The sequence below is a fragment of the Cynocephalus volans genome, chromosome 1, assembly GCF_027409185.1.
Source record: "Cynocephalus volans isolate mCynVol1 chromosome 1, mCynVol1.pri, whole genome shotgun sequence".
Taxonomy (NCBI): Eukaryota; Metazoa; Chordata; class Mammalia; order Dermoptera; family Cynocephalidae; genus Cynocephalus; species Cynocephalus volans.
The window spans coordinates 84,555,454-84,568,122 of NC_084460.1; the positions used below are offsets into that span (position 1 = coordinate 84,555,454).

The following is a 12,669-nucleotide window of genomic DNA, read 5'->3' on the forward strand; positions in this document are numbered from 1 at the left end:
CCTGTACTCCAGTGTTTATTGCAGCACTATTTGCAATAGCCAAGAGTTGGAACCAGCCCAAATGTCCATCATCAGATGAGTAGATAAGGAAACTGTGGTATATCTACACAGTGGAATACTACTCTGCTATAAAAAAGAATGAAATACTACCATTCGCAGCACCATGGATGGACTTAGAAAAAACTGTATTAAGTGAAACAAGTCAGGCACAGAAGGAGAAATACCACATGTTCTCACTTATTTGTGGGAGCTAGAAATCAGTCAATAAATATACAAACAAACAGTAGTCAGGGAGGCAGGGAAGACAACACAACAATCACAACAATTCCTTGAACTTGTTAAGACAAGTGAACAGATATGATGTTGAGGGAGGGGGGAAAGATGAATTGGTAAAGGGACACGAAAATCAGCTACATTGTATATTGAAAAATAAAAATAAAAATAAATAAATTAGGAATACTAAAAAAAAAAAAAAATTAAAAAAAAATTTTTTTTACCTTTAAAGTGGAACAATTTAAAGAGTCCTGAGTATGTCCTTAGCGTGAATGTGTGGACATTGGTGTTATTCAGGTGTGATTGTCATGGTTTATTTATTAGGCAGTTTTAAGTTGTTTTTATTTTTAGTATTTTATTTAATTGTTACCTATATGGTTCATTGGTTATAAATAGGAAGCATGAGAAAACTGTTGAAAAACTATAAAAATAAATCAGCATTTTTCCATAGATAATCTTTTTAAAAATTTTTTCCATAGATAATTGTGCTTATCTGAAAAAAAAAATTCTCCTATAACATATCAAGATGTCTTTTATACCTCAATCGTATGTTTAAAATGGCAAACCACAGTGATGATTTTATCAAACTTTATTTTCATTTTTAGGGAATAAAGACTATCGATACTTGAAGTGTGGTATTTGCAGATCATTGCTTAGGAGTAGACTTGAATGCATTTTCTTATCTCAATTTTAGAAACAAACACATCAAATTTTAAAAAAGTGTGTTTTTAGAAAGCGGGTTATGTAGGAATTCGAAACGTTAGATTATTAAGTGTTTTTTTGTTTTTTTGTTTGTGTATTTTTGATGCTGCAACATGTAGTTTAATTTCAGTCGGGTCTCACACCAAACACCATGCTATTTAAAAATGTTTTTGTTGCTATTTCAATATAAAGTAAATTAAGCAGTGGGCCTCACTTGTTAAGGGAAAAAGCTAAACACCTCAAAAAGCCTACTGTCTGTGGGCTTCTGGGAGTCTAATGAACATATTTTAATGTTTGGTTATTTAATTTGTAAAATGGACATAGGGTTTTCAGACTTAAAACCCCCAAAAGGCTTGTGATAAACAGTCTAGAGGCTGGCAGGATTTGGGGGAAAGTGCTGGAAGGGACCAACAATTACAAAGGGAGGAGACAGAGAGGCCTCCTTTCTCCTCTGGGGTTCTCAGTTTCTCAGTTTCTGGCTTTGCCAGCCCTGGGCTGGGTAGTCCATGGAGAAAATGGTGTATAACTTACTTTTAGTGCTTTTGGAAAATAAAATAATGAATAGTAGTCATTATTGAATAGTATTCAATAGTATTTTTTCAAAAATAAAGTAATGAATAGTGAACAATGTTTTTAGTTTTAAATGCTATTTAATAAAGGTTTGATTGTGTTTAAGCTTTACTTTGTAATTATGATTAAGTAATCATTGAGAAGAAATACATAGTTTTTAAAGCCCCTGTGTTTTTTCACTCCTAGTGTCACTTTTGTCTGTGGTCTTACTCTATTTGGTGAATCGTGCCCGAGGTAAGTAGAAGTTCTGGTGTTTTCTTCTCAAACTCCCACGGATCTCTTGTGGGGTCCCTGGATTGTCTGCATACCTCTTTGGGGGCCAAGTGCTTTAGTTCATGTAATAATGACTTTCTGTTCACAGTGACGGAAACACATTTGATAATGTAATATATAGTTATGTATTCTGAGTCTTCACATTTATTAAAATTGCTATCATTTTTTTTTATCTTCTAACTAGATCAGTTTGTTTTGTCATACAAAACGTTAGATATTTTTAGGTTAGCGTAAAGAAATATGGCATTTAAAAATAACCTAGAGTCCCTCCTGTTATCATTTTATATATTTTTTAAAAAGCATTTTTATCACTGTAATTTGCATTTTGAGGTTGAAAGTATTTCGTTTACATTTTTTTTTTTTTTTTGGCAGATACAAATTATATGCATTAGTGCTTTTATTTTTGGTCTTTATAATATTTTGATGTTGTCCTTACTAATTTTTTCTAACTGCTTTCTCCTAAAGAGTGTTATATACTTAGCAGAATGTAATACACATGTTGTTTAAATAATTTTAGGTCATTTCCTTTAATATTTCTTTGTTTTCACTATTATTGAATATTGATACAGTCTCCCAGTTAACAAAATTTGGAGCAATATGTAAGTCCAAATTAAAACAAAAAAAGCTAAAATTAAGGAGTGATTATGCATATCACATAAGGATTTTATTTTTTTCCCTTGGGAAGTTTCCAGTAGATAAACTATTTCTTTTTCCTCTCCCAAAGCTTCTTCTATTGCTTAAAATAAGGTGTATCTATGCAGATCGGGGGGGGGGGGGGGGAGGGAGGGAGGGAGTGGGTGTCAAATTTTACTTACAGTACTTACACTGAAAGGATTCCACATGTATTTGTGTTTTAGGTGGGAACCTAAATTATTCTGCGAGACAAAGGGAAGAAATAAAACTTTCCCATACCCAGTAAGTATTAAAAGAAAAGTTTTATTTTGAAGATCTTAAATATCAGCATTTTATTTCAGGGTATTGAGTTTAGACTTTTAAGAAATTCCTTTTTTTTCCTTGAATTTCAAGTGCTAACCATTATGTCAGTTACTGTTATAATGAAATTGTTTGTTTCAGAAAATTTAAAAAGATGAATTTCAAGTTTTAAGATGAGAAAAAAGAGTTGGGCTAAGGTGCCTTCTGAGAGAAAGTGAGAGAGAGAGTCTGTAGTGCTGGTTTATTGTAGGCAGTTGTTTATTTGTCCTACGTTCCTGTTCTGGGCTTCCTCTTCCATTCTCTCAGATATTTTCCTTTTCTTAAGTAGGTGAGATAATTTTTCATCTTCTGGTACCAACATGCTATTCTGTGTTCTCTGACTCATTTGGAACAGATTAAAGTATACTGTGTGGGGTTTAAGTTAAATTAATTTTTTTCTATAAGTATATGCTAACACTTAATGGTGATTTTGTTTCCTCTTCTTTCTAATTTTATTAGACATTGAATTTTTTATGATAAAAAATTTTTTTTTGTAAATATATGTGTCATGTAATTATAAGTTTCGTGACCTTTGAATAAGTTAAAGTCTGGTAGAACAGGCTGTGGTTATTTTTGGTGGGGGTGGGGGGGTTGGTGATTTTATCCCTATCAAATTCATTTTTAACATAGTAATTCTGGTTTTAGAAATATGTCTTAAGAAACTAATCAAAAGTATTATGAATTTTAACCTTTATGACAGTCTTGTTTATTATGTAAAAAAATTAGAAACAACATAAATGTGCCAAAGTAGGGAAATGGTTAAATATATCGTGGCACATCCATACACTATGTTGTTAAAATCATGTTTGAGAAGGATTTTTAATGTCAGGGATACTTAACATGCCGTATGTTAAGTAAACAAAAGATAAAAATGCAAACAATTTTGAATAAGAAAAAGTATGCAGGTGTGTGTATGCCTTAAACCCAATTACTTGTGTACAAAAGAAAGTATGCTGAAAGAAATAACCCCCAAATATTAACAATTCTATTTGAATGGCAGGGTTACAACGATTTTTTTTCTTGCTTTTCCATGTTTTCCAAAATTTCTATATTAATCCTCTGTTACTTTTGCGATCAAGAAGGGTTAAAAAATTATCCAGAAAAATATGTAACTTTTAATATTTGACACTACATGTCTTGTAATGCTTATGGTTTTTATTTTGTAAACCAGATGGGGCTTCATGGGTTTTTCTCTACCTTTTTGATAATTTATTGCATTATGTTTTACAGATGAGAAGTTTAAATGACTGCATCATGAGAATGGGCTGCACACGTCATTGGTTTGAAAACCTCTGTTTAAAAAAGTTTTTTATTCAGAGTTTAGTCATTAGGAAAAATAATGGACTCGAAAATTTTATTTCAAATTTACCTATTTCAAAGGGTATTTGTGAGGACTGTTTCAGCCTGGCTTTTACATTGTGTGTTGCTGAAGAATTCTACTTTGAAAAGGCTAATCCACAGTGAACAGTTTAGAAAATTGCTCTGGAACATCCAGGTGAACTTCAGGAAGGACAGGAAATAATGGAAAACATAGGATCTTATATTGAGATAATTTTCACTAAGTGTATCTTTATGGCCTTTTCTTTATCTTAGAGCAGAAAAAAAAAAAAAAAACTTGAGGGGGGTAGTAAACTGGTTTATGCAGAATAAACATTGGCATTGTGATAGGCATTCCCTTTTGTGAAAGGGAAAAGTGATAGGGAATTCAAAAGATAAATTTTTGAAGTCTCTTTATATTCACGACTAGCAGATGTGCTGTTCTTGCTCTAGTTATGAGGGTGGCTGAGCAGTGACCCTTTTGGGTTTCTCATCTCTGTCACTGAGGACCCTAATCACTTAGGCACATAATTTTGTAGTACACACTTTCTGTCGTTTTTTTCTTACAGGCTACTAAATAAAAAGTGTCCTTCAATTTATGATAATTTCCTATCTCCCTGGATAAATAAAAACATGACAAGGAATACTTGATGTTTCCTAACTTTTGATTTTTAAAAAAATACTAAAACACTGATTTTAACTTTTATTCATGTGAAATATTATAAGGGTACCCAAGTTGGAATAAAGAAAACTTGCTTGATTACAGTCACTGAAATATTATGGGAGTAGCTTTGTCTCCAGAGTAGGGCTTTAGGTACATTTCTGGTTTTTTTGTATTAAATAAAATATGAATATGAAGCTTCTCTGATAAACCTTAAACCTTTTTTAATGGACTTAGCCTTAGAATATTAATGTCAAGGAATTTTTTTTTATATGTTTTGCTCTCTATGGGCATGCAGATATTTTAGACAGCAAATATTAAACCAATGTATTTAGCCGATTATATTGTTTAAAGTACATTACATAACATTGTATGCCTAAAAGTTCTGGAACAGATTGAAAGTGCATTCCTTATGCAGGGTAACTTTATTTACCACTTTTTTCTGATTTTCAGTTAATCATGTCATTATTCAGTTGTTAGTTCTTTAGACTTTGACTGCCATGTGACTATAATATTGGTCTCACCGGTGAGGCAGAGTGCAGGAAGTTGCTGCTGCCACCGCAGGGCTTGGGTGGCCAGGCCCCTGCCTTACTCTCCACCGCCTCTGTGCTCCAGCCACAGTGAGCTGCTTATGTGTTTTCCAATGTGCTGTGTTCCTCTGCTCTCAGGGGCTTTGTCCACTCTGTTCCATTCACTTAGGACATTTTCTCCAGGGCTCTCTATAACCTGGTTTCACCTGATTTATGGTAGAAAACCATAGCCCCCATCCCAGAACCATTCTTCCTCATGGAAACCCTCCCAGACCCTTCAGCCTATGTCATGTTCTTCTAAAATTCCCATCATCTTTGAAAAGCCCTGTATTTTTCCTTCTTAGCTTACCTCATTGTCTAATGAAGAATTTGTGATGGTGTGGGTGTCTGTCTCCTCCTCAGATTGTAAGCTCCATGAGGGCAAGGACTGTCTGTTTTGCTGATAAGGCTGTATCCACAGTGACCAGCACAAAGTAGGCACAAAATAAATATTTTTGAATGATGCGTAAATAAAAAGGAAAGCAAGTTGGAATAAACTTTTTGGAGGATAAATTGGCAGTATGAATAAAAACACTTAAGAGGATGGTGGTGGGCTGCATGCTTTTTGTCTTGTGATTCCATTTTTAATCATTTGTCCTAAGGAAATCATCAGATATACATGCAAATATATCTTAAGAAAGTATCTTCATTGCAAGATTTTATAATAGTCTAAAATTGGAAGCCACTCAAATTTATAAGAATAGGATATTAAGTCCATTGTATCACATGCCTGAAGTGAAATATTAAGCAGTCATTAAATGGTGTTGTTAGAAATCATATTGATGTGGAATAATATTGATGGCATTTTTATTTGGAAGATTCTTAGTGCTGACATTTTTGTAAAAACAAACAGAACTTGTCTGAAGGATATATACACCAATGTGTCTGGGCGACAACTTTCTTTTTGTTTTATTTATATTTTCTAATTTCTCCACAATAAATATTTATTGTGTAATAAAAGATATTAGAAATGGAGAGTAGAAAGGCGGTTACCAGAGGCTGGGGAGGTGGGGGAGGGAGAGGTGGGAGAGAGAGAAGTTGAGCAAAGGGTTCAAAGTTTAAACAGGAGGAATAAGTTTTAGTGATCTGTTGCCCTGCACGGTGGCCACAGTTAATAACATACTGTATATTTAAAAATTGCTAATACAGATTTTTAATGTTCTCACAAAAAGACTGGTGAGGTGATGGATGCATTGATTAGCTTGATTGAATCTTTCTGTAATTTATACATAGATCAAAACATCACATCGTACCCTGTAATAAACACAGTTATTATTCATCAATTAAAAATTTATAATTTTGTTTTAATTTTTAAAAAACCCACATAGAAGATTTAAAAAAAGAACATAATTCAATGCAAGTTTGAGTGCTACTGTTTGAAGAAAGTGGTAGTGTTTAGAAAGGAGGAAGGTAAGAGGTAGTGCTTTCCAAAGAACTTTGAGGATGTAAATGGAAATTAAACAAGCGCAAGATTAGAAATAGAATTTGCATTGACAGGAAAATTGCATGTGAAGGGAATGACTGGAGGCAGAAGAGAGATGGGATAAAGGGTAAGTGAAATAATGCATCTTTTTTTTGGTTTTGGTATTCAGTGGTAGCAAAGAATAGCTCCAACTTGTCTGCAAGTGGTTCATGATGTCTGGAATGCCTCAAGCTCAGCCTCACCCCTTCGCCTCTTCCATTTGAATGTTTTTGAGTGCCCCAATGGGGATTCAGGTGTTGAGCCTGAGCAGTGATTTGCTGCTGAGAGGTTGATGGGTTAAGCTTTGAGGTTTTATAAGAAATACTGAAAAGTCTTGACATTCGGCCAAACAGCCAAACTTACCACAAATTTATTAGCCCTCATTTCCCTCAGGAGTTCTTGTGTGTGTAGTCATGTCTTCATGAGCACACGTCTTCTCCTTGGTGGATCTTATCAGTTCCACATCCTGGCAGCTGCCCTGCCTAACCTCTATTCCCTAAACTGATTTTTTTCTCTTGTAGATTTGACTACAAGTCTATTGTGTAATAAAAACCAGTGGACCTACAGGGCATTTCATTTAGGATCACCATGTACTTGTAGGATTTTCTCATTTCATTGTTTTGAAGAGGATCACCTTTGCATGTCTCCCAAGTTGTACTAAGTGGTAGCTTTCTGATTAGCAAACTAGAAAATCAGGAGAGTCTAGCACTCGCATTCTTAATTTATGAAGCATAAGGATATGGTTAATTATCGTATGTTTGACGTATACTCATTGATGGATGACCTAAAACATTGTCTACTGAAGTATCTTCACCTCTTGTGTTTAGCTGATGGGTTGGGCAAGCTGGGCCCTCCAGGATTGCATTCACATTCCTTTAGACACTCTGGCAAGTAAATGAAGCACCCCAGAGAGGGAACGGAACTCACCTTCTGGAATTTCTAGGATCCAGTGGGTTGTTCCTTCAGCTGAAGGTGTGCGTTGATGACACTTTGAAGCTTCTTGTAAGGCATATCTCCCTCTCTCCAATATTTGGGCTTGTTACAGTTTTCTAAGGAAAATCTGATTATTTGGGGGCTCTGTGTCTTAACATGTTCAGGGAATTCTTAACCTTTTGGAGCAGATCCTATCTGCCCTGCGGAAGAGGTAAATAAAAGTCTCAGGACAAAAGGCAAATCCTCTACTCCTCCCACCTCAGCAGAGCCCAGATTTCACAGGGTAAAGTGGACAAGAAGGTGAATAGTCGATGGAGTGAGGCAGGAGGATGGTGAGAGAGAGGCTGGGCTTGAGCTGGGAGAAACAGGGCTCAGGAGCTGGGACAAAACACTGGGCTAGCGGAAGAATGGGAAACCCTGTGAGCAGCAAGAAGCCTGGGCCAGGGACATGGAAGGAGTGGGAAGGTGGGCCTCTTGGAATTGTAGTTGTCGGCCATGAGATGGAGTAAGTGTTAGAGGAAAGATAAGAGTCCTCTGGGTTCTGGTGAGGTCTGTGGAGCTGGAGTCCAGGCTTGGTGGATGCGGGGGTGCAGGGTTGGGTCTAAAAGAACAATCATCCTTAGTGCACAGTTAAAAATGTTTTCCATGACTTCAGTTTTTTTCACAATTCTGTGAATATTTTTAATAGATGTTTGTGTGATGTATCATAATCAGGATGCAGAACAAATAGTTCCAAAATGAACATTTCACAGGCAAAATATCCTAATTGCCTTTTAAGATAACATATATGTGTTCCCTTCATGTGGAAGTATGAGCATACTTCAGAAGGTTTGTGGAAAAATAGAATTAAAAGATAATACAAATCTTTCCATAAGCTTTTGAAGTACCCTTGGATTTGAGTTACCTTAGAAAGTTTTGGTTGATTTTACAGCACTTAGATTTTTTAAATGCTTTCCTAGACTAATGACTAAATACTTAAGATTTTTACGATCATGCCACTTTAATATGTCATTTCACAGACTCCAATTTTTTACCTTTTAACATCTCTGAAATTGGGATCAATTATCTTTGATAGCATCTTACGATTCTCAGAAATTACAAGCATGATGCTTGTAATGATGCAATGTTGCTTGCTGATGTAAGATAGGTGTGGAATTCTGTGTTATTCATTTCTGGCATCATTGAACCTACATCTGTTTACTGGAGCTGGCGACTTGAAGATGTGGAAAACATGGACCGCCTTACTCAAGGGTCGCATCTGTGAGTGAGGGAAATGGGCACAGGGTCAGTGTTTCAGTGATTGTGCCACAGTGTGATGAGAGGACTATCACTGAGCAATGACTAGGGACTTAACGAGGTTCAGAGAACCTAGGATGCTTCCAGGATTCCCAGAGGAGATGGTCTTGGAGCTGCATCATAAAGGATCGGTAGGAGGATTCATCTAAGCAGCGAAGGAGCGGGGTGCGAGTTAGGAGGAGCGGTCTCAGAGCAATTCCTGAGTCTGCTGGTTGAGTGAAAGCGGCACGAGGGAGTTTACGTTGAAAGCTTTTTACAAGACAGACCACATTATGCCATCTTCAGGATCGTGATCTTAATCTTTTGAGCTTTTGGAATATTTTTATTCTGGGGGTTGTCAAGACAGGATTTGCATTTTAGTAAGGCGACCCCGGAAGCAGTAGGAAGGGAATGAATTGGGGGCTGAAGGGAACAAGTCTGGGGACAGGAGAATGGTTAATGGGTTGGAGCCGTGAAGCTGGAGATGACGGGACTTGAACTAAGGCAGTGGTGGTGAAGACGGAAAGGAGGAACGTGTTCTCATGATGCTTGGGAGGTTGAACTGAAAGAATGTGATCATTTACTGGATGTGAGGTGGGGGAGAAGCCAGAATTACGGACAACTCCCAGATTTCTGGTTTGGATGGATGGTGGTGCTATTAGGCTATTAAGTCCACAGGTGAGGAGCTGCAGGTTTGAGAGGAAAATGAGTTCAGTTCTGGCTTTGTGGAGCTTTGTGCTCAAGAGACCTGTATGGACAGAGACACGGGTTTGAAACGCGAGAGAGGATTTCCCTGGAGAGAGGATTGGGAGCCATCATTGGAGCCATCAGGCGTTTCCCAGGAAGAGAGTGGGATGAGAAGACAGAGGGCCAAGGATAGATCTTGGGACACGCCCCTCACACAGGATGGCAGCAGGAAGCAATCTGTGGAAGCAAAGGAGAGTTTAAGGAGGGAGTGGGCGGTAGTGACAAATGCCGTGGAAAGGTCAAGCAGGATGGGGGCTGATAGTGGCCATTCAGCTTGTGACTGGCAGGTCATTGGTGGGTTGTTGAGAGCTATTTCAGCAGAATGAGATGGAGGGATGGCAGCAGCCAGCTTGTAATGATTAGGAGTATGAATTCAGGTAGAAATTGCAGTGAAAAGTGGAGACTACCCTTGCAAGAAACCAGGCTATAAAAGAAGAGAGCATAAGGATTCTTCAGTGGCTGCTTCCTTGATTGCCAGGTTAATGCTTTATAAAGGTCTCTTTGTTAATGTGTTTTTCTACTCGCAGAGTGGAACATTCTCAGGCTCTGCGATTCTTCAATTTTCTTGAAGTGGCAATTTTTGCTTTTTGTTCATAATTTAACCACTATAAAAATGCCCAGCTATCGCTTGCTGCAAGAACATATATTCTACTTCTTATCATGGAATTCTTCTTGAAGCCATTACCTTTGAAGTTGTTTGATACATTAAAAGAAAACCCTCAACAAAACAAAAAGTTGGGAAATCGAAATACTAAAGAGATTTAGCTTGTGTACAAGAAAGTAAAAGATAATGAGAGTACATAATTTTATAAGCTCAGGTTATGTTTAATTGCAAGCGATTTTATGAAAAACTTTCTCTTTATGGTCTTTGAAATATGGGCCAAAAAAAAAAAGTGAGATTGCTTGCAGGTATTGTGTGTCCTGGCATCACTCTGAGTTGGAGTTCGTGGGTGTTAGAACAAATAAATCCCGTACAACTTGTGATTTAGTTTTACAGGCACACATTCATAAATTGGATTTAGCAGTAATTCCAGAAAAACATACACAGGAGAATTGTTTGCTGTATATTCATTTATTCCACAAAGATTTAGTGAGTACCCATATGTTCAAGCCTCTGCTAGGTTTTTTTTTTTTTTTTTTTTTTTGCAGTTGGCGTGTATGGGGATCTGAACCCTTGATCTTGTTGTCAGCACCACACTCTACCAACCGATCTTCTAGATTCTTTAGGAGGGGAACCGAAAAGACTTAAATAATGCCTCCTATACTTGGTAGAAGGAGAAATGGGCCTTAAGAGAGGTGTGGACGATAGTTCAGAGAAGGAGAGGGCCTTCTGATGGGTGATCAGGTGAGGCGTCTCGGAAGAAGTGGCATTCGAGCTGTTCGCTGAGAGATAACTATTCATTCTCTCTCATGAGTTTCATTCTCACATAAGTTTGTCATGTGACACCCTTGACTACTCTCTCTATTGAAACTGTTCACTCATTTGATTTCCCGATACTCTGTTATCCAACAGCAACTCCTATCCCTGTACTGTCAGGACTTTTTATGACTCCTGTATTTCCTGGGTCCTCTGTTCTTTTTCGTCACTTCTCCCTCAGAGATATCACTTACTAAGGTGGCTTTGAATATTTGCCTGCACAGGTAACTCCAAACCCGGAGCGAGCTAAGCTGTCCCTGAATCTCCATGGCACATTTCCAGCTGGAGCTCTCACTGTAGCTGCTCACGCTTACCTGGTCACAATGCACAGGCCCACTCCCTGCCTCCCTTCCTTTATTCTTCCACCCACTATTGAATGTCTATTTTGTGCTAGGGGCTAGTTTATCATTCTTTAGATTCCTCAGGCTCGGAGTCTCGATCATTTTGTTATGTCTTCCTACCAATCATGTCTAAATAATCATTTTATTTCTCTTCTTTCTTCCAATATGTTTTAAACTCTTTAGTTCTACTCACGCCACCTTAGTTCTGCCCATTGTCTGTGTGCTGGGGTCACCGCAGTGGTCTTCTGAGTATTGATCACCTTCCTCTTCTTCATTCTCAGTATCACCATTGCTTACTGTCTACCATGTTCAGAATGTTGCTCAGATGCCATGTTCTATGGATTGAAAACGCAGCAGTGAGGGAAATAAAACAGACCTGCAGTGCTAAAGGAGCCCCTCGTCAACTCCAAGGTGATAACTCCCATGGGTGAGTCAGCAGAGCAGAGTGAGATCAGAGGCAGCTGAAGGAGGTTGGTCCCAAGGCCTGGGGAAGGGGAGTACTTGGCACTTGGGGAAGGTTTTGTTCGGGGATGTAGAGTGGTGGACCCATGGCAAACACGGGAGGGAGGGTGGAAATCCACGGGTGTGGTGGGAGAGCTGGGATTGGAGAGTTCAGCTGGGACTAGACTGTGATGGGGCTGGACTATGCCAGCGTGAGGAGTTGGGGCTTTACCCTGTGGAAGTGCAGGTAGAGGGAGGAAGTGACCATCGGGGAGGGTGTGACTTATGTAAAATACCGTTTTAAAGAAAATCTGGAGGTATGGTGTAGGATGGCTTTGAAGGGAGGGGAGGCCAAATAGGAGACCTAGCAGAAGTCTAGTTGTGACATTTTATTTTTCTGTACTTCATTCAAAACATGGGGGCTGCCAAATTAAGTTTCAAAATCACAACTTTGATTGTATTGCTCTCGGCTCAGATGCTCTTGCTAGTTCCTCCTGCCTTGAGGAGTGGTTCTGGCTTCAGGGGGGCTTCATAATCAATCACACCAGCCAGCCCTTCCAGCACTGTCTCCAACTGCTTCCCTTCAGGAGCCAACCAGTGGCTCACACAAATTAAATTGCCTGCAATGATCCCTCTTTCCATCTTGTGCACTGCTTGGGAGGCTCTTTTGATGGAAGTCTCTCCCAGCCTTCAGCACGCTCCGGATGCCTTTCGAG

General features: G+C 38.2%; 1 protein-coding gene across 4 annotated transcripts in view; it reads left to right on the plus strand.

Moving 5' to 3' along the window:
* The window catches only part of MFSD1 (major facilitator superfamily domain containing 1), a 26,734-nt gene extending 20,800 nt beyond the window's left edge, over positions 1 to 5,934 (plus strand). For 3 of the 4 annotated variants that reach the window (XM_063105289.1, XM_063105306.1, XM_063105298.1), the window contains 2 exons: positions 1,732 to 1,779; positions 2,676 to 2,737. In XM_063105289.1, the coding sequence (XP_062961359.1) occupies positions 1,732 to 1,779; positions 2,676 to 2,737 (110 nt within the window). Of the gene's footprint in view, positions 1 to 1,731; positions 1,780 to 2,675; positions 2,738 to 4,020 lie in introns of those variants that run through there. The other variant, XM_063105280.1, reaches the window with a different exon arrangement.
* The last annotated feature ends 6,735 nt before the right edge of the window (positions 5,935 to 12,669 follow it).